General features: G+C 59.4%; 1 protein-coding gene across 2 annotated transcripts in view; it reads left to right on the top strand.

Moving 5' to 3' along the window:
• Window positions 1–21,740, top strand: part of Olfm1 (olfactomedin 1) — a 37,017-nt gene extending 15,277 nt beyond the window's left edge. For both annotated transcript variants that reach the window (XM_046465658.2, XM_046465656.2), the window contains exons 3-6: window positions 2,606–2,761; window positions 4,625–4,844; window positions 11,724–11,830; window positions 20,081–21,740. In XM_046465658.2, the coding sequence (XP_046321614.1) occupies window positions 2,606–2,761; window positions 4,625–4,844; window positions 11,724–11,830; window positions 20,081–20,755 (1,158 nt within the window). In that variant the 3' untranslated portion in view covers window positions 20,756–21,740. The remainder of the gene's footprint in view (window positions 1–2,605; window positions 2,762–4,624; window positions 4,845–11,723; window positions 11,831–20,080) is intronic.
• The last annotated feature ends 951 nt before the right edge of the window (window positions 21,741–22,691 follow it).

The raw sequence follows: 22,691 nt of genomic DNA, 5'->3' as shown, positions 1-22,691 counted from the left end.
GAGGCAGAAGCAGGGAACAGGCTTCCAATCCCCAGGTCCTGGGCCCTGCCCATGGGCTGGGGCACAGCTGAGTGTCTTCCAGCTAGTTCCAAGTCTCTGCAGCTGGGCTTTGTGTTAAGACCCACCTGAGATGGCCGAGGGGCAGAGTGCTGGGACCCAGCTTGGATGGGCTGGTTTCCTCTGGCCTGAAGTCCTTGTGTGGGGTGGGCATCAGAATGCCTGGAGAGCCCTACCACGGTCCTGGCAGTCAGGGCCAAGGGTGCGGACTGTGTTCTCTTTGAAGAGCCATCACTCTGAGTTTGAGAGCTGAGGCTTTGGAGCCCAGTCCTTCAGTCTTAGCTCCCTGTGTGACAGTAGTGAGTTGCTTAACTTCTCTGAATCTTTGTCTTTGTGTATGTAAAATGAGATTTGAAATACGTCACCTCCTGGGGTTTGGGGAAGCTCAAAAGAGATGAATAATGAATAGGCTCTGTCCAGTGCCTGGAACATGGACGATGTTCAATAAACAGTAGCGATTAGTCACGCTCAGGAGGCAGGTGTACCCTTGGCATGCCGGGGGCATCCCCTCCCCCTCTTCTTAGCACCTGCTGCCACCGTGGCTAGGGCTTAGGGTGGCTTCCTGCCCTTGAGCCTGCAGGGGCGCTGTCCAGGGAATGTGCGAGCTGGAGGAGGAGCTGGACACAGACCCTGGGTGAGGGGGGACGGGCGGGGTGAGCATGCTCCTTTGTCAGAGTCCTAGCTGAGCCCTCGGCCAGAGAGCATGCATCCGGGGCATGAGAGCTTAGTTTGCTTTAAGGCAGCTGAGTAGCTTGGCATCTTTAAATTCTATGTTTTAAGTTTAAAGTCTAATCTTTAAATTTTACAATCTGCCAAGCATATTCCTCCTCTGGGGGACAGAAAGCCCACTGCACTGTCCAGCCTCTTGCCCGAGCCAATGGGCAGTGGGAGCACGGCATCCCCGCTACACCATGTGCCCTCGGCTGGCCGAGGAGCGCGTGCCCCGCCTCCAGTCCCTGCATCCTGATTCTTCCACGCGGCGGCAGGCTCCTAGCACTGGGGTACTCCTGGGCCCTTGTTCTGGGGTTACAGATGTGGGCGAGGCCCTTCCCCGCCCTCCTCACGTTTCTTACTGACCAGGTAGAGCAGACAGCTGTGAGACTTGAGCCTGCAGGCATCGTCTCCATGTGGCCTGTCCCCCGTGGACTTAGCTCACCAGGGACGTCTCCCTGGGGGCGGGGCACTTGGGCTGGACTTCCAACCAGTGAACAAAACCAGATCCACAACCTTCCCCGAAAGGAGAAGTTATGCAGAGTGACCAACAGGACAGGCCAGGAGGAGCAGGGAGACCGCGTCAGAGCAAATGTATTTCAGCCCCCCAAAGAGAGCGCCAAGGTCACCCCCACACGGCGTTTTGCCAGCTTGAAATTTTAAAGCGAATTTGTGTACGTTACTCTCAAATGAGGAGCCATAAAATTCATGCATTTTTAGGTATGGAGAGCAGCAGTGTTGGTCTTCCTCCCATGGAGAAAGCTTCCCCTGCTCTTTTAATTCGGCTTTATCTGCTGGCATGGGAGGATTTACAGTCGGGGGAACCCCACCGTCATCCATTCTGATCCCGACCAGGCAGAGCTCAGCCTCACACCCAAATGGTTCTGTTCCTAGAAGGGAAAGTATTTTCAAATTCAGGAAAAAACCAGAAATGAAGATTTGCTGTTACGGAGGCGGCTTCCTCCGTCGTGATTGGTAATTGGAATGGATTCTGAGGAAAAGACCCCGACAGCACTGCGGCAGTCCTGGGGCCCCGCGCCTCCCCACCGCCCGGCGCATATGCACACAGGCCCGCTTCCTGGAAATGAGATGTGCTGGCAGGTGGCTGTACTAAAACTGTTTTTCTTTTAAGCTCTCTGGAATCCTGTTGAATATTAAAGTCCCATCTCGAGGCTAGACTCAATTCAGATCTGCCTGTAAAGGTGTAAAACAGCGATTCTTCATTTGCTGGGTGATTGATTCCTGACTCTGTGTTGTGAATGTGCGTGTTTGCCGAGCAGTCATCTGCCTATGATACTGTGGGTGTGATGGATGGTGGGTGAGATGGGGGAAGGCTCGTGCCGAGTCGGGAGAGCGACGGCTCCCTTGTTCCTCCCCTCTGCACTTAGCCAGCAGCCTCAGCCAGATTTCAGAGGAAGGGGATTTATGCCTGGGGGCGGGGCAGCCCAATGAGGCTGTTCATCTCTGTTGCTGTTTATGCCTGCCTGACGGATATCCTCCTGCCACCTAAGGAGAACGAAACAACCCCCACCCCACAAAAGAGATGGATGGCGCACAGTTGGTGCCTGCAGCTATGACCAGTGAGCAGCCAAGCTCCCCGCCCTGACCTGTGTCCCTGGTTGTAAGAGCCTGGCTGGAAGGTGGCTGACTGGCCATGTTGGGGGAGCTCCTGTTCCTAACAGTGCTGATGCTGGTGATTAGCTAGTAAATCATGCATGGGCCACTCTGGCTCCCAGGGTGGTGGCTGCGTGAGGAAGGTCAGCATGGCGGGAGAGCAGGCCATGAGATCCACTGGTCCATGCTGCAGCTCCTGTTGATCCTGTTGCCCTCTTGACAGGTGCAGAACATGTCTCAGTCCATCGAGGTCTTGGACAGGAGGACCCAGAGAGACTTGCAGTATGTGGAGAAGATGGAGAACCAGATGAAAGGCCTGGAGTCCAAGTTCAAGCAGGTGGAAGAGAGTCACAAGCAGCACCTGGCTAGGCAGTTCAAGGTACGTGCGCCCTCCTCCTCCGCCCCTCTTCAGCTGGACTTGCTTGCCCTGGCCACTGTGGAAATAGCGAGGGGCCTGGAGGGGCGCGGCACGCCCGGCCTGTGCCTTGCAAAGCACTGCAGCCCGAGGGAGCAGGGGCATCCCGCCCTGGCCCTGGTTTGGCAAGGCACCTGGAAGGGGTGGGCTTGAGCAGCCACGTGAGCACAGATGGGCCCCGGAACCTCTGTCAATCTGGTTTGGAAGCCAGGGTCCCAGACCCTGCACTCTATGGCTGAGTGGCATATTAGCCGGGAAAGAATGTCATTATTGGCCCTTGTCACTCCACAGCTGTTGCAGGTAAATCACATTAGCCAAGGATTAGCTTAATTGATTGGAGCCGTTCCTGAGCGGGGATCACTCAGGGCACTTTTTCATATCTGACCTAATTTAGCTATGACAAGGCACACTGTAGACACAGGGAAAAAAGGCCAGCGTCTGTCTCAGCTCGTGGTAAGTGTCCCGCATCTCCAGGTAACTCCGGACACTGAAACTGCAGTTCCTTTGACCCGAAATTATATATACATACGTACAAGTATGTATATATACACACCGATGAGATCGAGAAGTCATATGCCACCTTAATTAAGGTATACATGCGTGTCAATTAGGACTGGAGCCCTGATGTAAATGAACAGGTCAAATTACGCAGCCCTCCTCGGCTGGAAATTGCTGATGTGCCCGGTCGTCTTCCTGTCCTTTATGCTAATGTTCTCTTTGATGTGCTCCCTGCATGAAGCTAGAGCTAATTCTCCTTTAAAAGCGATACATTAGAGAGACGAAATGGCAAGCTAATGAAGTTATGAATCTATATTATAAATAAAATAACAGCAGGCCGATCCCGTGGAGGAGGAATGAGTCCCACGCAGGTGCACATTTTGTCCTTATTTCCTGATGTGTCCCCCTGCATTATCTTGGAGAGAGATTTGAACTTTCTGATCAAAAACAGAGTCTTTGTCTCTCCTTGAAGGGCCAGCATGCCCCTTCCCTGTTCCACAGACTCCCTTAAAGATGGGGGTGTCTTCGGCAGCTCACCTTGGCGGGTTCTGAAATCCCGAGCCACCTCTCTGGGTTTGAGATCGGGGCACTGTAGCTCTGGGGGAGGAAAGGTGAGCCCTTGCTTTTCACACTGCTTGCCCCGCATGGAGGAATCCCAGCAGAACTTGTCGTGAGAGAATCTCAATCATTGTTAGGGCAGTTGTGTTCCCAGCATTCAAGTGTGGGTTTTTTTAAGTGACGGTGTAAGTATTTGTCTCTTAATGGCTGTTTAAGGCAGGCTAGTGAGCTAGCTTTTCAACAGTGTTTCATTTTCTTGCTTGCAGGGCTAACTTAAAAGAGTTTTTTCAATGACGCAGTGACTGAAGAAGCAGTCCACTCCCATGTAACCATGAAAGAGCCAGAGAGCTTTTGGCACCCTGCATTTTTACTGTTTCTTTCCAATCTTAGCACCATATCCCTAAGGAACCTTGAATCCAACCAGGACCCTCCTTTGCATGCGACTCTAGATGCATTTCATGGATAGTTTGAAACCCTTGTCAATGCATTTTTTGAAAAGGAAAGAAAAAAAAAAGAACTTTGTGTATGTGACTTAAAGCATGTAACCTTAAGATGTTGCATTCTAAACTGAAAATAAAGACCTTTCCCAAATGTGTCGGTGTGCTGAGGACTGTTTAATATGCTCTCCTAACTCATCGGGGCCAGGATAAATAAGCACATAACTAAAGCGGGCGTGTGCAGGTGCTCCGCGCGCAGGGAGAAGCCGGGCCGAGCAGGGTGTTACAGTTCTTGCATGCATCGCACTGAACCCAGCTTATTTTAACCTTGCAGGCAATAAAAACGAAAATGGATGAACTTAGGCCTTTGATACCTGTGTTGGAAGAGTACAAGGCCGATGCCAAATTGGTATTGCAGTTTAAGGAGGAGGTCCAGAATCTGACGTCAGTGCTTAACGAGCTGCAAGAGGAAATTGGCGCCTATGACTACGATGAACTTCAGAGCAGAGTGTCCAATCTTGAAGAAAGGCTCCGTGCATGCATGCAAAAACTAGGTAGGCCCGGCACCCTCGGGGTGTGGCGCTGCTCGGCCCACCTCCGCACACGCACAGGCCTAGGCAGTGGTGCTGAAGGGCGGCCCGCCTGGCCACAGCGAGGCCATGGCTGCATCAGGGCTCCTGGGCAGGGCCACCTGGAGAGACAGCGCCAGGGAGGGTAGGAGCACCCGCCACCTGGAGAGACAGCGGCCAGGGAGGGTAGGAGCACCCGCCACCTGGAGAGACAGCGGCCAGGGAGGGTAGGAGCACCTGCTTGAGTGCACTGACCATGTCCATGCTGGGGAAAGGCCAGTTCCAGACCCTACTCAGTTGCACATCTGGAAGAGAAGAGGATGGCATAGGTGCCACCTGTCCCCTGACGGGTGTGTGTGTGTGTGTCCGCGCGTGTGCCCATGCAGGCTGAGTAGGGCTGGTAACACATCTCCCGTTCCTCCAGTTTGATGGGAGGGCTGATGAAGCCCTGGAGATGGTCAGTCCTGCTGAGTTGGGATGGAAAGTGTCACCTGCCTCGCAGGAGCTGTGCCAGTGGCAGCAGGCGGGTCCCTCTCAGTGTCAGGTCCCTGGAACACTGTCTTGGTGTGGAGCCCAGGTCCCAGTGAGGCAGGCACAGGTGGCCTGAGACATTCTGGGAGACAGTGCATGTCTGAAATGTCACAGTCCATGCATCGTTGGGCCCCAGCCCACTCCTGCATGCCCTGAGTTTGCACCAAGACTCCCTCCTTCCCAACACCCCCACTGAAGGGCCCGGATGTGGTTGCTTTGTGGGTTTTAAAAAATCATTTCCCCACAAGCAGTTCTCTGTCCCCGAGAACGGCAGGTGGACCTGGGGACCAGGAGGAGACCTCCTCTGCCCCAGGCCCAGAGTCCAGGCACAGAGGGGAAGTGGTTTGAGTGAGAAGCCCAGGGCCTGGAGGGGGCATTCCCTCTTCTTGTCCAGCCAGAGTGCCCATCTGTCCTCAGCCCATTCTCAGTGGCTGGGCGAGAGCACCCTGTCTGAGGACCTTGGGTCCTTCACATGGCTGTCCTCAGGCTGAAGGGCTGCGCAGGTACAGAGACCTGCTGATCGGCATGGCTAGGGGCTGGTTGGCCAGCTGTGAACGCCGGCTCTGGGGGTGGGGCAGCCCTAGAGGAGGGGGCCACATAAAGCAGTGTGTGCCCCTTGACAGCCGTGTGACCCTCCCTGGCATCAACCATTTTGGACTTCAGCTGCCTCCTCCTCTGTAGTAGGAAGGTCCAGGTAGTCCCTGGGCCCTGGGGTCACTGTGAGAATTCAGATGTCATTCATGTCACCGGTTCAGAGGAGGCAGTGGTGGGACAGGATGGTAAGAAGGTAGGTTGGTAGGTAGGTTAGTGATGGAGATGGGTGATAGGTCGTGGAAGGACGGAGGGATGGACAGGTGATAGAATGATGGATGGAGAGGTAGAGATGGGTGACGTGATTGGCTGATTGACATGTAGAGAAGTTGAGCAGCTGCTCCTCCCCCTCCTCAGCTTTCGTCCAGCTCAGGACCCTGCTACTACCATAGCCTCGAGCCAGGCAGTGGCCGCAGGACCACCCTTGCCAGCTGGTTGCTGGGGGCACAGCCTCTGTGTGGTGGAGTCGGCTCCCACTGCTGGTGCTCCTGGGTGGGTTGCAGCTCAGTGGCGGGCAGTGTCCCTTGTCCCCATCACCCTGGCTCCTTGGTGTGCCTGCTGCCTCTAGTGTGAGGCCTGACCTTCTTGGTCCCCAGGGGAGGCAGGACTCCTGCACCTCTAGAAGTCCTCCTGTTGATGAGATCATCTTTGCTGCCTCCTTTTCATCAAGCCAATGTTGCTGAGGGCTCCTGGCCCCAGAACCATCCACACAGAGAAAAGCAGACCAAGGACTGAGGCTCCAGTGGCCAGTGGCCCCCCTCAGTAGACTGCATGCTTGTCCTAAGGGCCCAGCCAGAAACTTGAGTCTGAAACTCATCCCTGAGCCTGGAGGCTGAGCACGGCATCTTGCAGGCCTCCTCTGGAGTGGAGGCCGGTTCTTAGTGTTGTCCTAGAGCAAATCTCATGCCCAGGCAGGAGAGAGGCAGTGCTGTCCAAAGGTCCAGCTTGTCCCTGAGCTGGGGCCTGGGCTGTCCTCCTGGACCAGCATAGAGCCAAAGCCCAACAACTGAACAAGCTAAGCCAACAGGCTCAGTGAGCCACTGAGACATGGCTCCTCAGATGTGGTCACTCACCTGGGCCTGCTGCATGCTGCAAGGCCAGCCTCAGCAGCCCTCTCTGTAGCAAGGGGTTGAGCTGACCTTGGGCTGCCCCCAGGTACATCCCAGCGCTGACACCAAGGGCTTATGCAGTTTTGCAGTTTCTTTTCTGTTAGGGGATGAAGAGAAAGCCCTGACTCTCAGGGTCAACTCGGCACCCTTTTCTTCCCCAAGACCATCTGAGCCCATCTTAGCCAAGCCTACCAGCCCCAGGTTCACACCCTCACTAGGCACCAGGAGCTGGGCCACCTGCCTACTGTTGAGGAGTCTGGGGGAGCGCAGGCTCAGGGGCCAGGGCCAGGGCAGAGCCAGGGCAGGGCCAGGGCAGGTCCAGTGCCAGGGTCAGGCCAGGGCAGGGCCAGGGCCAGGGTCAGGCCAGGGCAGGGCCAGGGTCAGGGCCAGGACCAGGGCAGGGCCAGGGTCAGGGCCAGGGTCAGGTTGAGGGCCAGGGCAGGGCCAGGGTCAGGTTGAGGGCCAGGGCAGGGCCAGGCTCAGGGTCAGGGCCAGGGCCAGGGCAGGGCCAGTTCAGGGTCAGGCCAGGGCCAGGGCCAGGGCCAGGGTCAGGCCAGGGCACTGTGCTCTTCCTGCTGGGAAAGGAGTGGAAGCTCCTGCTTGCTCTTCACCCTTGAGGGGCCAGGAAAGACCACTGGACAGTGGGGCGTCCTCGCCTCCTGCCTGGGGTCTGGAGGGGGCTGGATCATGAACTGCAGCAGGGCGTGGGGGGGGCCGCCTACATTCAGGCAGGGATGGGCAGAGCCAAGGGGAAGCCCTAGGACAGGGAGGGAAGGAGCCAGCCTGAAGTGCTCCCTGGGGCACCGCCTCAGTGGGACCCTGGCAGGGCCAGGCCTCCCCTCTGGCTCCTTGCAGGAAGCCCTCAGGGTGGCCTGTGCTGTGAGGTCTCCTGAGGGCCCTACTTCCCTGCCAGGTCAGGAGGCCAAAGGAGAGTCCACAGTGGCCCCTTTTCCTGCTCCCTCTGGGCTCCGTCTGAGCATGAGGCCTGGGTGGGGCTGCCCACCGCTGGGCTTGTTTCTTCTGCATCTTGGACGTCGGTTTGTCTGAGCCCCCAGCTCTGCAAACTTCTGGCGTAACTCCCCAGGCCTTGGGGGACAGGAGCTGGGAGTAGAGGCCAGGCGCTGACCACATGGGGCACTTGGCTCTTCACCTGGCATCTGTGGCTGCCCAGAGACCCCTCTGTCCTGGCTGGAGCACCCTGATAGCACTTTGCCCTGGGCCTGTGGCCTGAGATGTCCAGGCTGCTCCCACTGTGGCCTCTGCCCAGAAATAGCAGGAGGCTGTGGTCTCCCCCTGAGGCCAGCAGCTCCTCCAGGCTCCCCACTTGACCAGTCACCCCTCTTCCTGAGACCCTCCCAGCCCAGGGGCTGTCCCCCCCTGTTCTGCTTGCTCTGGTATAAAACCTGAGCCACCAGTGCCAGCTCCGCAGGCCACCCTCTCGTCCCCCCCCCTCCCGTCCCCCTCCCTGTGTCCTGGGCGCGCGTGACTGAAGAGGGACACTTTCCCGAACTGAATGTGCCAAGATTGGCCGAGGCTCTGCCGTGGGCTGTTTTAGATCCTGTCAGTCCCGAGGTCTTGGCAGAACCAGTCTGGACAGAGAACCAAAAATAGCTCCCTGACTCAGGGAGGGCGGGCAGCCTGCAGCCCGGGGGCCCTGGGAGCTGTGCCCGCAGCCAGCTTGGAGTGCAGGGCACACGGGCCAGGGGCCTCCCTGCCCGCCTCGGCTGAGATTTGAAGGCTGGCTTCAAGGGGCCGCGTGAGCATGTGGAAGAGGCTGGGTGCCCCAGAAGGGAGCCCTGGCCCTGCAGCAGGCCTTCCCCCTGGACTGCTGCCAGCCCCCCCCCCCCCCGGGTGGCCAAGAGGTCCCGGTGGGCAGGACATGGTCAGACCATCCAAGGCTGCCTGACCTGGACTCGTCTGAGCACGAAGCCACTTTTCTGCGTGTTCTCAGTCTGCGTTTGCAGTGGCGGGACGGAGACCTTGCTGAGTGCCAGGTGTGCCCTGGAAGCCCCCGCCAGTCCCCTGCTCTGATTCCCACGGGGGCCCTCTGCTGCTCTCCCGCTCCTGGCCAGCAGCACACTGGGGAGCAGCACTGCCCCTCCCTGCATGAGGCCGTGACGCAGGAGACTTGGGAGGGGAGGGCCCCAGCCAGGCCATTCATCCCCTCCTGCTGGGGAGGGGTGAGTGGGGAGCCTCCTTACTGGGGTGGTGGGACCCCGATCCCCCTGTCTGCAGCTGTGAGAAGTGTGCAGTTGCTACTTAGGTCAGAGCGCGAGTGGGATGGAGTCGGAGGGGGAACGTCTCTAGGGACCAGGCTTCCGTCTGGGTCCCCCCAGAAGCTGGGTGGGCGGGCATTCAGGTGGAGGGACCAGGGTGGCAGGAGTGCAGATGCGGTAAGTTCTGAGGTCCCTGCCGTGACCCCTGTGGGCTTCTCCTTCCAGGGAACTAGTGGCATTGTTCCACACAGGAGGCTTGCCGCGCTTAAGTCTGCGTGTTCTCAGTCTGCGTTTGCAGTGGGGGGCCACGCTCTCTGACCAACCCGGAGGATGGCGGGGAGAGGCCCCAGGCGGTCTGTGGGAGGGGTTGGTCCTTGTAGGCTTTTCCGGGTTCCCACCCAGTTCAGAGGTTGCTGCAGCCTAGGACCCAGCCCCCAGATCTACAGGAAGAAAGAGCTGGAGAGTGGGGCTGGGGTCCAGCCTGGGTGACTTCTTCAGGCCCACCTCCTCCACGGACCCCTCCCAAGTCCCCGAGAGACAGTTGAGGTGACAAGCCAGCCAGGCTCCTGGAAAAGGAATCTCCTCGGAGATTTCCAAGAACTCGCCCTGTTTTGTATTCCCACCCCTGTCACTCTTGGCCTCAACCCCTGTCCCCTCTCCCAGAGTGGGCTTGGTCAGAGCAGGGTCCGTGTGCCAGCCAAGCAAGCACGCTGAGCTCAGCGGTGGCCGCGCAGCCTGCAGTGGTGGGGTCTGTGTTGACGTGGGAGGCACAGACTCCTTCCCCGGAGTGGGAACAGGTGCACATGGAGCGGGTAGGAGAGCAGGACCACGGGTGGCATTACTTTTTCCATCCTGGGCCAGGCACCCGCGCTGGGGCTGGAGGTGCTTGGGTCCTCCAAGCCTCCCTCTGGCCAGGCTGGGCCCTCTTGCAGCTCTCTGGGCAGGGGTTGGGCCCTCTCTTCCCTCCAGTCCTGTACACCTCGGCTGGGGACGCATTCTTTAAGTTTGAGAGGGTGGGAGGCGAGACTGTGCCAGAGTGAGAAGAGCCCTCTCCGCCTTAGGGATTGCCGGCTCCCTGTGGCCTGGGCTAAGTCTCTGACAATCTTCCGTAAGCGCCTGGATCTCCTCTGAACTTTGCAGTCTGCTGTGTACACATGCTGATGGGAGGCCCTGAGGGGGGTGTGTAGGCTCCAGAGGTCACAGGCAGGTCTGGCCTGGAGAGAAAGGGAGGGCCCAGGGAGGCCCTAGTTGGATGTCCCTGGGGGGCGACCACCTTGGACCTCAGGAGTACTTTGCCCTCCCGAGGTGGGCTGAGATTGCAGTACTGTGGTGGCGGCCTGGCTGCAGACTGGCTGACTTTCAGCACGGAGGGTGGTGTTTCTGAACAGAGGGGTCAGCTCGTGGGCTTCAGGAATCTCCTCTGAGATTTCCAAGAACTCGCCATGTTTTGTATTCATCTCTGTAGATGCTGGTCACCCTTGGCCTCAACCCCTGTCCCCTCTCCCAGAGTGGGCTTGGTCAGAGCAGAGTCTGTGTGCCAGCCAAGCAAGCACGCTGAGCTCAGCGGTGGCCCTGGCCCAGGAAGGAAACAGTAATGCCACTCCTGGTGCTGCTCTCCTAGCCGCTCCACCTGGTGGTCAGCCACGAGCTGAAGCCCAGGGGGCTGCGGAGGTCAGCAGGCTGCGGAGGTCAGCAGGCTGCGGAGGTCAGCAGGCTGCGGAGGTCAGCAGGCTATCAGGAATGCAGGCCCCCGCCTTAGCCTTGCCTGAATGGCCAGGAGGCCTGAGCAAGTCCCTCACAGTCTCTGAGGCCACCTGTGAGTGGGAGGGCTGCAGGTCACCTCCAGGATCTTGAAAACCCTGGTGCTCAGCCCAGCCCTCCTGCCTGGGGCTCCTCTTCAGGGGAGGTGGGAGGCTACCCACTCCCAGCAGGAGGGCGCCCGCCTTCCTGTTAGTTCTCAGGTCACAGAGTGGACACTCCTGCAGTGACAGGCCCTGGGCTGCGGAGGGTGGTCTTGCTGCTCCTGCCTGGGTGCGGTGTCTTGCCTGGAGCCTAAGTAGGTGCCTGAGGCATGTCCGCCAGGTCCCTGCTTTCCCCGAGCTGTAGGAGGCCCAGCTGTGCGCTCTCCTGGAGAGACAACAGTCTTGCTGAACCCTCCCAGGGCTGCTGCTGTGACCTCCCATCCCCAGACTGGTGGGCGTGGCTGGGCCAGGAGGGTAAGGCCCAGGAGGGTGGCTGCTCCTGGCTCCCGCCTGCCCGTTCTGGCCTCCCTTGCTGGGTTAAGGGAAGAGGTGGCCTCTAGACCTGGAGGGGAAGCGGAGGCAGCCACCAGGCCTTCCGGGCAGTCTGGGACAGGGCTGCGGTGGGCCAGGCGCTCCCTCCGCCTCGTGTCCTGATCTGTGTGCACTCTGTTCCAGCCTGCGGCAAGCTGACGGGCATAAGTGACCCGGTGACCGTCAAGACCTCTGGCTCGAGGTTTGGATCCTGGATGACAGACCCCCTGGCCCCGGAAGGCGATAACAGGGTAAGTGTCTCCTTATTGTTACGGGGCCTCCTGGACAGGCGTGCTCCTGTGACCTGCAGGAGCTGGTCTCCCTCCCTCACCTCAGTCCCAGCCCCACCCACCTCCTAGGCCACCCGCAGCCCAGGGTCCCCGGGGGGCTTCCTCCTACAGGGGCCCGTGTCCCCGGCTGAAGTCCTTGTGGTAACCCAGAGTCACAGATCCCAGTGGCCGGCGAGGGCGTGTGCTATGGCATGCTGGAGTCTGCAGTGGCCCCGGGCTCTCTCCAGGCCCCGCTGGGCTGGGCTGAGTCTGTCTGTAACTGCCCGCTCTTCCCTGGCGGCCTCTGCCTTTCTTGTTCTAAGGACACTCATTTGTACTTCATTTGCCTTTCCTTTCATGGCTGACAGAAGCTCCTCTTCTTTTTGATTTTGGGAAGAGGCCCTGGTTCTTTTTTCCTGGGTGTCTCCCCCCAGGCAAACCTCGGGAAGGAGAGGGAATCAGGGCCATGCCGCCTGCCCCAGGGCCTGGGTTGCGGGCTGAGCCTTGGGAACTGGGAGGTGAGGGGCACTGTGGGGGTGGAGGACGCCGGCCCACCTGCCCCTCCTTGCTGTAGCCTGGACACAGCAGTTGTGGCCTGTAGGACGCTCCTCTGGAGGTAGAGGGGCAGCTCGTTGAGCCCTGCTCACCGTCTGGGGCTCGGCCCTGATTACTGAGGCCAGAGTGAGTCTTGCAGCCCTGGCGTCCGCCCCCCGCCCCCCGCCCTGTGGCGTGGGCAGACGTGTCGACAACATGCTCTTGGAAATACCTGGGTTCTGCTCCAGGCTGACGGAGAAAGGGACTTAGGGATCCGAGGGCCTCTAAGCTCGACCTGGCACCCGCGTAGCGGAAGCCATTCTCGTCTCAGCTGTCTACCAGCTACAGGCCGAGCAAGACGAGGTCTCCTGTGCTGAAGGTGGGAAGTGGCCGGGGACGAGGGTGGACAGGTCCTCCAGCCTCTTGTGTTTGTTGGCCTAACTGCTTGCAGCAGGAAGAGCCCCATACCCAGGTGGCCGCCTCAGCACAGGGTGGCCTGGACACTCAGCCTCCCGTATGTGCCGCGGGCAGTTCTGGAGACCTGGCGGGCTGCACACCTGGGACTCCACTGGGGTCAGCGTCTGTAGGAGAAAGGTTGTTTTCGTCCTGTTTTCTGAACTCTGATGGTCAGGACTTGGAAGGTTCCTAACAATTTGAGTCAGCTGTTCCCTGAACTGTTCTTTGAGTCCCGTCCTGCCTGGAGAACACGCCTCTGCCCAGACTTGGTGAACTGACACCCTTGCTGCACTGGGCAAAGCAAAAGCCCCAGCTTCCCAGGGTCCGGGGGCATCTGGGGAGGGGACCATTTGGCTCTCGCCCTCTGACAAAGAAAGGGGCTGGCAGAGGGCAGGGGGCTTGGGGGGGGGGCAGATGCTCCACCCCCTCCCACTGCAGAGGTAGGTGATGATGACCCAGGAATAGAAACAACCATGTGGCAGGTGCTTAGAAAGCAGGTCTCGTGTGCCAGGGGCTGTCCTGGGCACTCCACAACAAGCAGAGAGGAGACACTGGGCACTGCTGCCACACCGAGCACCTCCCCAGCCCCTGCCTGCCCCTGCGTCCAGGTATGATTCTCCCTGTGTTGATGAGACACGTGTGCTTACCCCCTCCCTGCCCGAAACCTCGGAGGAGACCATCCCCGGCTTCCCTGGACACGTTCCTGGCAGGCACTGATCTGTCCCCAGGGGCCCTCCCCTCTCCCATCTGTCCTCCCACCCACACAGAGCAGGAAACCCACCCACAAACCCATACAGGCCACGCTGGGCCGCGAGCAGGCACTGCCCCCCACTGCTGCAGAGCAGGAGCCCACATGTGGAGCACTGACCCTGCCCCAGGCCTCTGGCCTCTGCGCCCCATGCCAGTCAAATGGGTCTCTCCCCAGGTGCCAAGGACCCAGAGTTCCTGGAAATGGGCTCTTGGCTTGCACAGTGCAGCAAGGGTGTAGGTTCTCAGAGCCGTCGAGGGGCCCATGGGTGCTTTAGATAATTAGATACCTATTTTCCGCTTCTTGACTGCATTGCCCTCCAGGAGAAGAGGCTCTGGTGGCAGACGGAATTTTGGGGGGAGGGGAGTTGGCAGCACAGGAGGCGAGGAGGTGGGAGCTGGGCTGGCCGGGGGCGTGGCAGTGGTGCTGCTCTGGGCTCCAGGCCTGCTGAGCCGTGTTCCCAGGCTGCTAAGTGCCACGTCTCCTGGTGGGTCCTGCCATTGATCTGGACTCGCAATGTTTTGCTTTGTTTTGATTTTTTCCAATCTTCCATCCAATTTTGATCACACACACGCAGGAGACCAATAACTCACCCCAAAACAAAACAGCCATCCATGCTGGCCTCCATGCACACCGCCCTGGAGGCCCGGCCAGGGCTGTGGCCAGGGCAGGAGGGGACATGCTGAGCCACCATTAGAGTCAGGCTGGCTGGTAGGCCTTCGCATCAGTCCTTCCTGACCATTTATTAAGCACCAGCTGTGTGCCAAGCGCTGTGCGGAGCCCCTGGGCTCTCCCGCATCTCCCAGCGGTGAGCATCCTGTGCTTCCTGGGCCCTGGAGAGGCCTGGCCCACTTTGCCAGCACTGCAGGAGGAAGGCTTCACCAGAACTGGCGGAACTTGAGTCCCCCACCAGGCTGTGCCCCTATCCCCAGGAGACCACATGAGCTCCAGGGGTCCTGTTCCCAACTCTGAGGCTCACAGCCCACCCTGACCATGGGCCACCTCACCAAAGCCCACGTCCAGCCTCCCTCTTCCTGGCCAGCTTCTTCCGAAGAAGTTCCAGGCCAACGGTCAGCAGCATCAGAGAGGCCCAGCAGTCCCCTCTCACCACACCCAGAAGGCTTGTGCCCAGAGCAGGTGGTATAATTGCCCAACCATGGTTATTGTACAAGCAGCAGAGTTCGGCTTTGGTGCCAAAGCCCTCCAGACACTTGGGAAGGGTCCTGGGAACAGGAGGTGGAATCACCCAGAATGCACCAGTTCATGCAGACGCGTGGGGTCAGCGTGGCGCCTGCAGCTGTGTCCCGTGGGGTCCCTCCTGATCTTTTCTCAGCAGGAGTCGGGGGCTCTTGGGCTGCCGATCCCTCTGCTCCCACCCTCCTCTGCACCCCGCCACTAACGGCTCTCTTCAGAGCCGTTCCTAGTCCTGGGCCCCTTGTTTTAGCCAGACTAGCCAGAGGACACGTGACCCATGCTGGCCAAGCCAAGGAGGAGCACACTGGGGCCCAGGTTCCTAAGAGAGGCCCTTGAAATAGCATCGTGTGCGCTGCCCGTGAGCGGCGAGCGGGCGGAGGAGGTGCGGATCCGCCGCAGGGCGGGGGCGCCTCCCCAGCTCTGCCCTGGGCGGCCTTCCTCCTGCAAGCAGCTGAAAATAGTCAGGACAGTTAGGGAAGCCCGTGTTCTCAGTGAGCCTGACCATATGGGCCTGAGAGCACTTGAGACGTGGGGAGACCCAGTTTTTCTCCTGTGGGCAGCAGCGCCGGGTGCTTGCTTCTGAGAAGCCTCACTCTGGCAGCGGGGCGGTTGCAGATGCTCCAGAGCTCACGTGCACCAGCCAGCATTTGATTTTTTTTTTTTTTTTTTTCTGGCAAAGGATATCATGGGTAGGGAGGGAATTGGGCTGGGACTCAAATCTAGCCCCTGAGGCAGGCAGGGACAAAAGACAGAATGTGACAGCTAAACTTTTTAAAAGCAAAGTCATTTCCAGGGAGTACTTTCAACCCTTTCAGCTACTGCAGAATTAAGGAAAGGCTGTGCTTAGGGGGTCCTGGGGTGGGGGGTCGTCCATTGCTGCTGATTGAGAGGGACAGCTGATTGACAGACTCATGGCAGTCCACCAGGAGGCCAGGTCCCAGGCTCCACCTGCTTCCAGATCTGGATTGGACCAGCGCTGGCCTGTGCTGCCCATACTGAGGACAGGTTACAGAGCAGCCAGTGATGTCAGAGGGTGTCCTCAGGGAGCTCTGGTGGATCCTGGAGGGCAGCGGGCCCTCACCCACCCTGTGCCCTTTGGGATCCTCACCCTCTCAGGGAGAGGGAGGGCCTGAGGCGAGGCCCTGAAAGAGGCTGCCCTCTGAGGGCAGGGCGTGTGGGTGACGAGGTCTGGGAGGAGTGATTGGAGAGTCATTGTCCCCCATGGGTGGCACCTGCCTCGGGAAGTGGTAGACATAACCAGGTTGGGACAAGGGCCGTCACAGCCTAGAGAGGCCATGGGTGGACTGCATGCAAGATGCCGGTGGTGGGCACGCTGTCCATGGAGCAGAGCAGGTGACCCCAAGAGAGACCCTCCTCCTCTCTGGGTCTCTGTGAATTAGGGGTCTGGAAGCGGTGGCCTCAGCACCCCAGCCGTCCCTGCTGTGCCATTCTGTAGAGGTGCCCTGACCTGTCTGTGGCTGGAGTCCTGGGCTGACCTCGAGTGAGCTGGCCCCTCCTGCCACATGCCCACTCGTGTCTTGACCCCTCTTTCTTCCGGCTGTGTGTGCCCCTGGTGCCCTTTCTAGCTCATCAGAACCAGCCCTGGACTCCAGGGCTAGGAGGCAGAGCTGGGCTTTACTGGACAGGTGGAGGTGGCAGGTCCCAGTTGGCCTGTTCTAGAGCCGCGGGACTGAGACAGAGAGGAAGCAGCGGCTGGGCTCATGCTGCCACGGTTGGGCCTGTACAGGTGCCCAGGTGCCAGCCGCCATCCACACAAAGACCCTTGCCCCATGGATGGCACCTGCCTCGGGAAGGATCACCCCTCAGGTTCCACAGGGCCTTCCCCAACAGACCCACTGTCACTCGCTGGGCTGTGCCAGGTGGGTGTGGGACCCCAGGGCCACTGAGAGTGGGGTTGACAGGCAGGAAGACCCCTGTGGCATCTCCCTTTGTGTCTCCTGTCTCTTGAGGACCCTTGTCACTGCGTTTCAGGCTCACCCTGATCCAGGACCAGCTCCTTATCTGGAGACCATTAACTCTAAGACCTTTTCTCCAAACAAGGTGCATCCACAGGCTCAAGGGTGTGGATACCTCTTTTGGGGGCCACTCTCTAATCCAGTAAGGGGGTTGACACCCACTTGCTTATAGGGACAGGACTTAGAAGTGCCTCCCGAGGAGGTGTGTCTGGGCTGGGATGACAGGAGGGTGCGGCCTCTCACTGGGCGCAGAGCCTGCGGTCGCAGTGCTAGCCTGGCGGGGACCCAGGGTGTGCGGTGGTGGCAGGGAGACACCGCAGGCCGGGCTGGGGAGTTTGGAGCTGCAGAATCAGGAAGGGTTCATGTAGGACAGTGGTGGGGTGGACTGGAATTCTAGAAGATTCTCACTGGTTGTGGGAGCCAGTCTGGGGGCTGCAGGCGGAACCCCAGGGCGAGGCAGCTCGCCTCAGGGTCCGAGTGGGATCCAGACTTCTTCTGCTGGGGAAGGGCCTCTCTGCAAGCAGGTGGTGTGGCCTGGTGGCCCCTCTGCCCTTCCAAACCTCGGACACAGGAAGCAGGGTGACATCCAAGCCCCCATCATGAGGGGAAAGCCTGGCCACGCAGGAGCAGTGGGGTCTTCCTACAGGGGGCCGCTTCTCCTTGGGGCCGTCTGGGCACATGCAGGCTCCTTCCTCATGCCTCGAGGGCCACGAGGGTCAAGGGTGCCCTGTCCCTCGACCAGCCTGCCCTGGGGCTAGGGTCTCCGGTGGAAGCCCAGAGCCTGCTCCGGCCCATAAACACACGGATCAGACTGCAGCTTCTGGGGCCACCCCCTCAAGCCTGCACCCATCCAGGTTGTACCTAGGGCCTTTTAGAGGAGACGGGGATTCTGGTGAAGACCCCTAACCAGGCCCTTCCCCAGATGCCAAGGTGTGGAGACGTGCCTGTTAGTGGGCATGGCTGACTTGGTGCACAGGCCAGGCTCGGGGTGTGGTGTGGGGACCTGGGCTTTGCCCTCTGGGGGAACAGGGACCAGTGGGACCCGTGGTCTAGGGCATTCATGGCGGGTCCAGTAGGGCTGGACTTTCCAGCGTGATATTTGGGATCTGGTCATTTGTGTTGTGGGGGTGTCCTGTACACTGGAGGATGCCCAGCAGCCTCCCCTGGCCTGTGCCTACCTCATGCCAGCCACATGCCCACCAACCTGAGACACCCCACACCGTCTCCACCGTTGGCCCTGCTCCTGGCGCTCCAGTCATGTCCAGGCCTCCCTGACCTTGGTGCCCAGTCCCAGGGTGGCACACACAGTTGTGTTGGTGAGTGAGCTGGGGTGAGGCCTGAAGGCAGGAGCTGGAGTCTGCACAGTAGCAACCCGGAGTAGAGACGCACAGCGCAGCTCCCACCACCCCGTCCTGCCTGCCGCCCTTAGCTGGGCACCCAGAGGCCCACAGGAAAGAAAATGGGCCTTTGGAAAGCTTGAGAGCCCCACCTCCCCGGTCTTTGGGGCTGCCTCCCCAGAGACGAAAGTAGCCAGCCTTGACGGGCTTGGGGTAGAACCGGACACGAGCAGCCCGGGGGTCATGCGAGTGGACTCGGACTGCCCACTGTGCAAAGGTCTCCTCGGCATGAGCCCTGGGGGTCCTGACCATGTGGCTCTCTTCTGCCTAGGCTTCCCACTGGCTCAGGTCCAGCCGTGGAAAGGGGCACGTTCACATCTTAGATGTTGGCGAACCTCCAAGACGGCCTGCCTGAGCCGAGCCCGGGCCCAGCCCCTGGTGGGACATGTGGCCCTGGTACTGATTTTCCCTCCCCTCCCAAACAGTATGTTCAGAAAGTACTGGGTCCAGTGCATGGAAGAAAAACCTTTTGAAAATCCAGTCCGTGGATACTGATGCCACTGGTTCCGGCCACGGGAGGGAGACCCTGGCCCTTGGGTCCCCACTCTCAAGGGTCCACTCGGGCAGGAGGCTGGTGTGCAGACATATCAAAAGTGTCCTCGGTGCCGAGATGGGGAGCAGGGCTTGCTTTAGAGGCAGGTGGGAGGCCGGGGGGAGGTCGTGGAAGCCGAGGCTGGAAGGAAGCATGGGGCTTTGGTCCCTCCAGGGCCAGGCGGAGGCAGGGGGTTGGGGGCAGCTGCGGGCTGCCTTCTGCCATGTGATGGGGGTTTCTGATCATGGCCTGCTGCCTCCGTCACCCCTCCCAGCTCTAATCCCTGACCCACATCATGGAGGGCTGGTCTGCAGGAGGCAGGGATAATGACAGCCTCAAATGAGACCCAGTTGAAAAAAAAAAAAACTCATTAAAAACAAAAAGCACATCTGCCTCCAAGCATCTGAATGGACGTCTCAGGAACAAGGTTACGGGTTGTTTTTTTTTTTTTTTAATTTTTAACGCATGTGTCATGCCAAGTCTGAAAGCTCTGCGTCCTTAATCTCCCAGCGGCTCCAGAGCCCCTGATGGATAGAGCAGCTGTCCTGCCAGACAGATGCCGGAGCAGGGTGGCCTGCCAGATCCCCCTGCTACGTGCTCTGCCTTCTCCTTGCTCCCATCTCGGTTGGAAATGACTAAAGCGTGTGTTCAGACTCGGGCAGCTCCAGGTCACATGGCATCTAAGCACTCAGAGGTCTCTCCCCGCAGGCCTGACTGGGGCCACGCCCAGGTCTGTCTGGTTTGGACCCCTGGGGCCTTCTGCAGAAGCCTTTCCCTGATTAGGCGTGACGCTGAGTGACGCTCACAGCATCCCAAAGGCCACATTGATGACGTTCTGCCTGGCAGACAGGATGATTCGGCCTGGCAGGGTGACGAGGCCCACTGCCAGGGCCCTCCCCGTGACCTTGAGAACTGTGGCCTCTGCAGTGCTACCTGGAGTTGGGGCATCTGTCCTGCCCGGGACCTGGGGGTGTGCCCTCCACACTGCCTCGCTGGCTTTGGGGCAGCTGGAGGGATGGAGCTCCTTTCTCCACAAGTCTGTGGACACAGCCAGGTCCTCGGCGTGGCCCCTGCCCCATAGCCAGATTCGTTCCAAGCAGAGGGCTTGGGCTGCTGGCCTGTGGGGTTTTCGGCGCCACCCACTGAGGTGAATGGCACAGGGTGGCTGTAGCCCTGTCTAGTGAGACTGGCAGCCCCAGACTCCCTGCCCCCCATCTGCCTGCCCCATGTCCTCTCCTCACCCTGGACAAGTCCTGCTCTGGAAAAGTCCTGTGGCCTTGGAGGAGGGAGGTGACACCCTTCCTGGCTCTTCCCTGCAAGTTCCCGTGGGAGGGCCGGCCTCCCCGCAGCCCCATGTCCCCTCAGGGAGCGCTCACAGGTCTGCTCTCTCCGCAGGTCTGGTACATGGACGGTTACCACAACAACCGCTTTGTCCGTGAGTACAAGTCCATGGTGGACTTCATGAACACGGACAACTTCACCTCGCACCGCCTGCCCCACCCGTGGTCGGGCACGGGGCAGGTGGTCTACAACGGCTCCATCTACTTCAACAAGTTCCAGAGCCACATCATCATCCGGTTCGACTTGAAGACCGAGACCATCCTCAAGACGCGCAGCTTGGACTACGCCGGCTACAACAACATGTACCACTACGCCTGGGGCGGCCACTCGGACATCGACCTCATGGTGGACGAGAACGGGCTCTGGGCCGTCTACGCCACCAACCAGAACGCCGGCAACATCGTGATCAGCAAGCTGGACCCCGTGTCCCTGCAGATCCTGCAGACCTGGAACACCAGCTACCCCAAGCGCAGCGCCGGCGAGGCCTTCATCATCTGCGGCACCCTCTACGTCACCAACGGCTACTCGGGGGGCACCAAGGTGCACTACGCCTACCAGACCAACGCCTCGACCTATGAGTACATCGACATCCCCTTCCAGAACAAGTACTCCCACATCTCCATGCTGGACTACAACCCCAAGGACCGCGCACTGTACGCCTGGAACAACGGGCACCAGACCCTCTACAACGTCACCCTCTTCCACGTCATCCGCTCGGACGAGTTGTAGCCCCTTCTGCCGCAAGCCGAGGGTCCGAGCCCTCCCCTCCGAGGGCGCTCCGTGCAACAGCTGCCAAAACGATGCTGAGAATACTGACAAACTGACTTCAAAAAATCATCAGCAATGATCCTGACGACAAGGGACGGCACTACCCCCCGCGTCCCTCCCACTCAAGCCGGCGGGCGACAGATTTCGGAAGAAATCCCTGTATTTGCAGCTGGAACTGCAGCCTGAGGCCCCTGGCCTCCCCACCCCACCCCTCTCTGGTCAAATAACATACTCAAGAAGCAAGGCAGTGACTGTTGGTCATTCTCACCCGAGAACACCCACTGTTAGGATCGCATGGACATCTCCTTAGGTCATGGTCAGCGCCGATGGACGGGGCCGTCCTGTCTCTCCGAGAGCCCCCGCCGGGTGGCGCTCGGCACGGCCGGTCTCCCACCCCGTCACGGCTGCTGTTTCTTGACTGTGTCATTGTCTCTTAGATTAACTGTGCCCAGACTGCAAGTAGTTCACGGACCGTGTCTAGCACTTCCTCCAGTGGTGGTCGGCGTAGAGTGGAGTTGCTGTTCCCGCGTCGTTTGAACCCGCGTACCCCGTAGATATATTGTGCAGTGTCTGTCTGTTATTTCCTTGAGGTGGTAACTTCGTGCGTTCAGTTGATGCCATGAATGTTGTAATGCAATGCTGTAGTTTGGATTGATAAGTGGATGGTTTTTGTTTCTAAAAAGAAAAAAAAAAATCAGTGTTCACCCTTATAGAGACATAGTCAAGTTCATGTTGATAATAATCAAAGGAATTACTCTCTCCTTGTTAAATTATCTGAATCATGTGATGGCGGATGGAAAGGGCTTGTCTTGGGAAACTCCGGTTCCCAGTGGGAAGGAAATCCACTGGGCGGCAGTGTATGGAAAGTCCACTTTTTAGGTAAAAAAGAGGGAAACTTTGTACTATCCGGTTATCTAAGGAACAATAAAGACATTAGGAGACCTGCTTGCTCTTGTCGTTTCTGAGGTTTTAAGTGAGGTAGCCTCCCCAGGTCCCGCGGCTACGCTGGAGCTAGGTCAGGAAAGGGAAGAGGGCAGTGGCCACGCCCCATGGAGCCCAACCTCCTGTCCCCAGAAGTCAGGACTGGGCCAAGGGCTTGGAGTTTCACTCCCCTTAGGTGAATCTGACTCAGGGCTGCAGCCGGGCATCCCACTCCTTACCCCACCCAGGTGTCCTCCAGGAGCGCATCTGGGGGAACCCAGAGCAGGCGCCCACTCCAGATGCCCCACAGGACAGGTGCTGCCAGCCAAGATCCGGCTGAAGAGTCTGCCAAGGCACACCGCCCTCTGGGCAGCTCGCTCTGCAGCAGGTCTGGGTCACAAGTGACCTTCCCTGGGCCTCCAGGTGTGTGTCCCTTGCTACTCTAAGCAGCCCAACATGGGCAGTGTCCACAGAAGCTGGTCATCCCCACCTCCAGGCAGGCTCTGGGTCCCTGGGGGACAAGCCACATCTTCATGTCCAGAGCCTTTCCAGAATGCCAGCCAGAGAAGGGACAGGCAGAAGGACTGGCAGTCCAGGTGCAGGTGCTGACTCCCCCAGCAGGGTGGGCAGCAGGACAGTGATGTGGGACCCCAACCAGGGAGCCAGGGAGTCCCCTGAGATCCTGCGGTTTGTCATGGGAAGGCAGCTGGGCTGGTCACAGCAGGACAGGTACGGCCCTGAGGCTGGTGCATGTGGAGGCCCAGCATGCCCAGTGTGCCATGCGGCTGAGACTGCAACGTCCCCAGGCCGTGACAGCAGTCCCAGTGTCCCCACAGGAGCCAGAGCTCCCAACATAGAGAGCCAGCAGGACGGCAGCTATGGCATTGGGGACCGACCTGCTAGGGCCCAGTGGGCGCCCTTGTCACCTGGCCCCATGTGGGATGACCACGGGGCAAAGGTGCCTGGACTGCCGTGG

Source organism: Marmota monax, unplaced genomic scaffold, assembly GCF_021218885.2.
Source record: "Marmota monax isolate L192 unplaced genomic scaffold, Marmota_monax_Labrador192_F-V1.1 WCK01_AAM20220418_F8-fsc00167, whole genome shotgun sequence".
Lineage (NCBI taxonomy): Eukaryota > Metazoa > Chordata > Mammalia > Rodentia > Sciuridae > Marmota > Marmota monax.
Note: the sequence above shows the minus strand (reverse complement) of the source record. Positions and strands in the feature narration are given on the sequence as shown.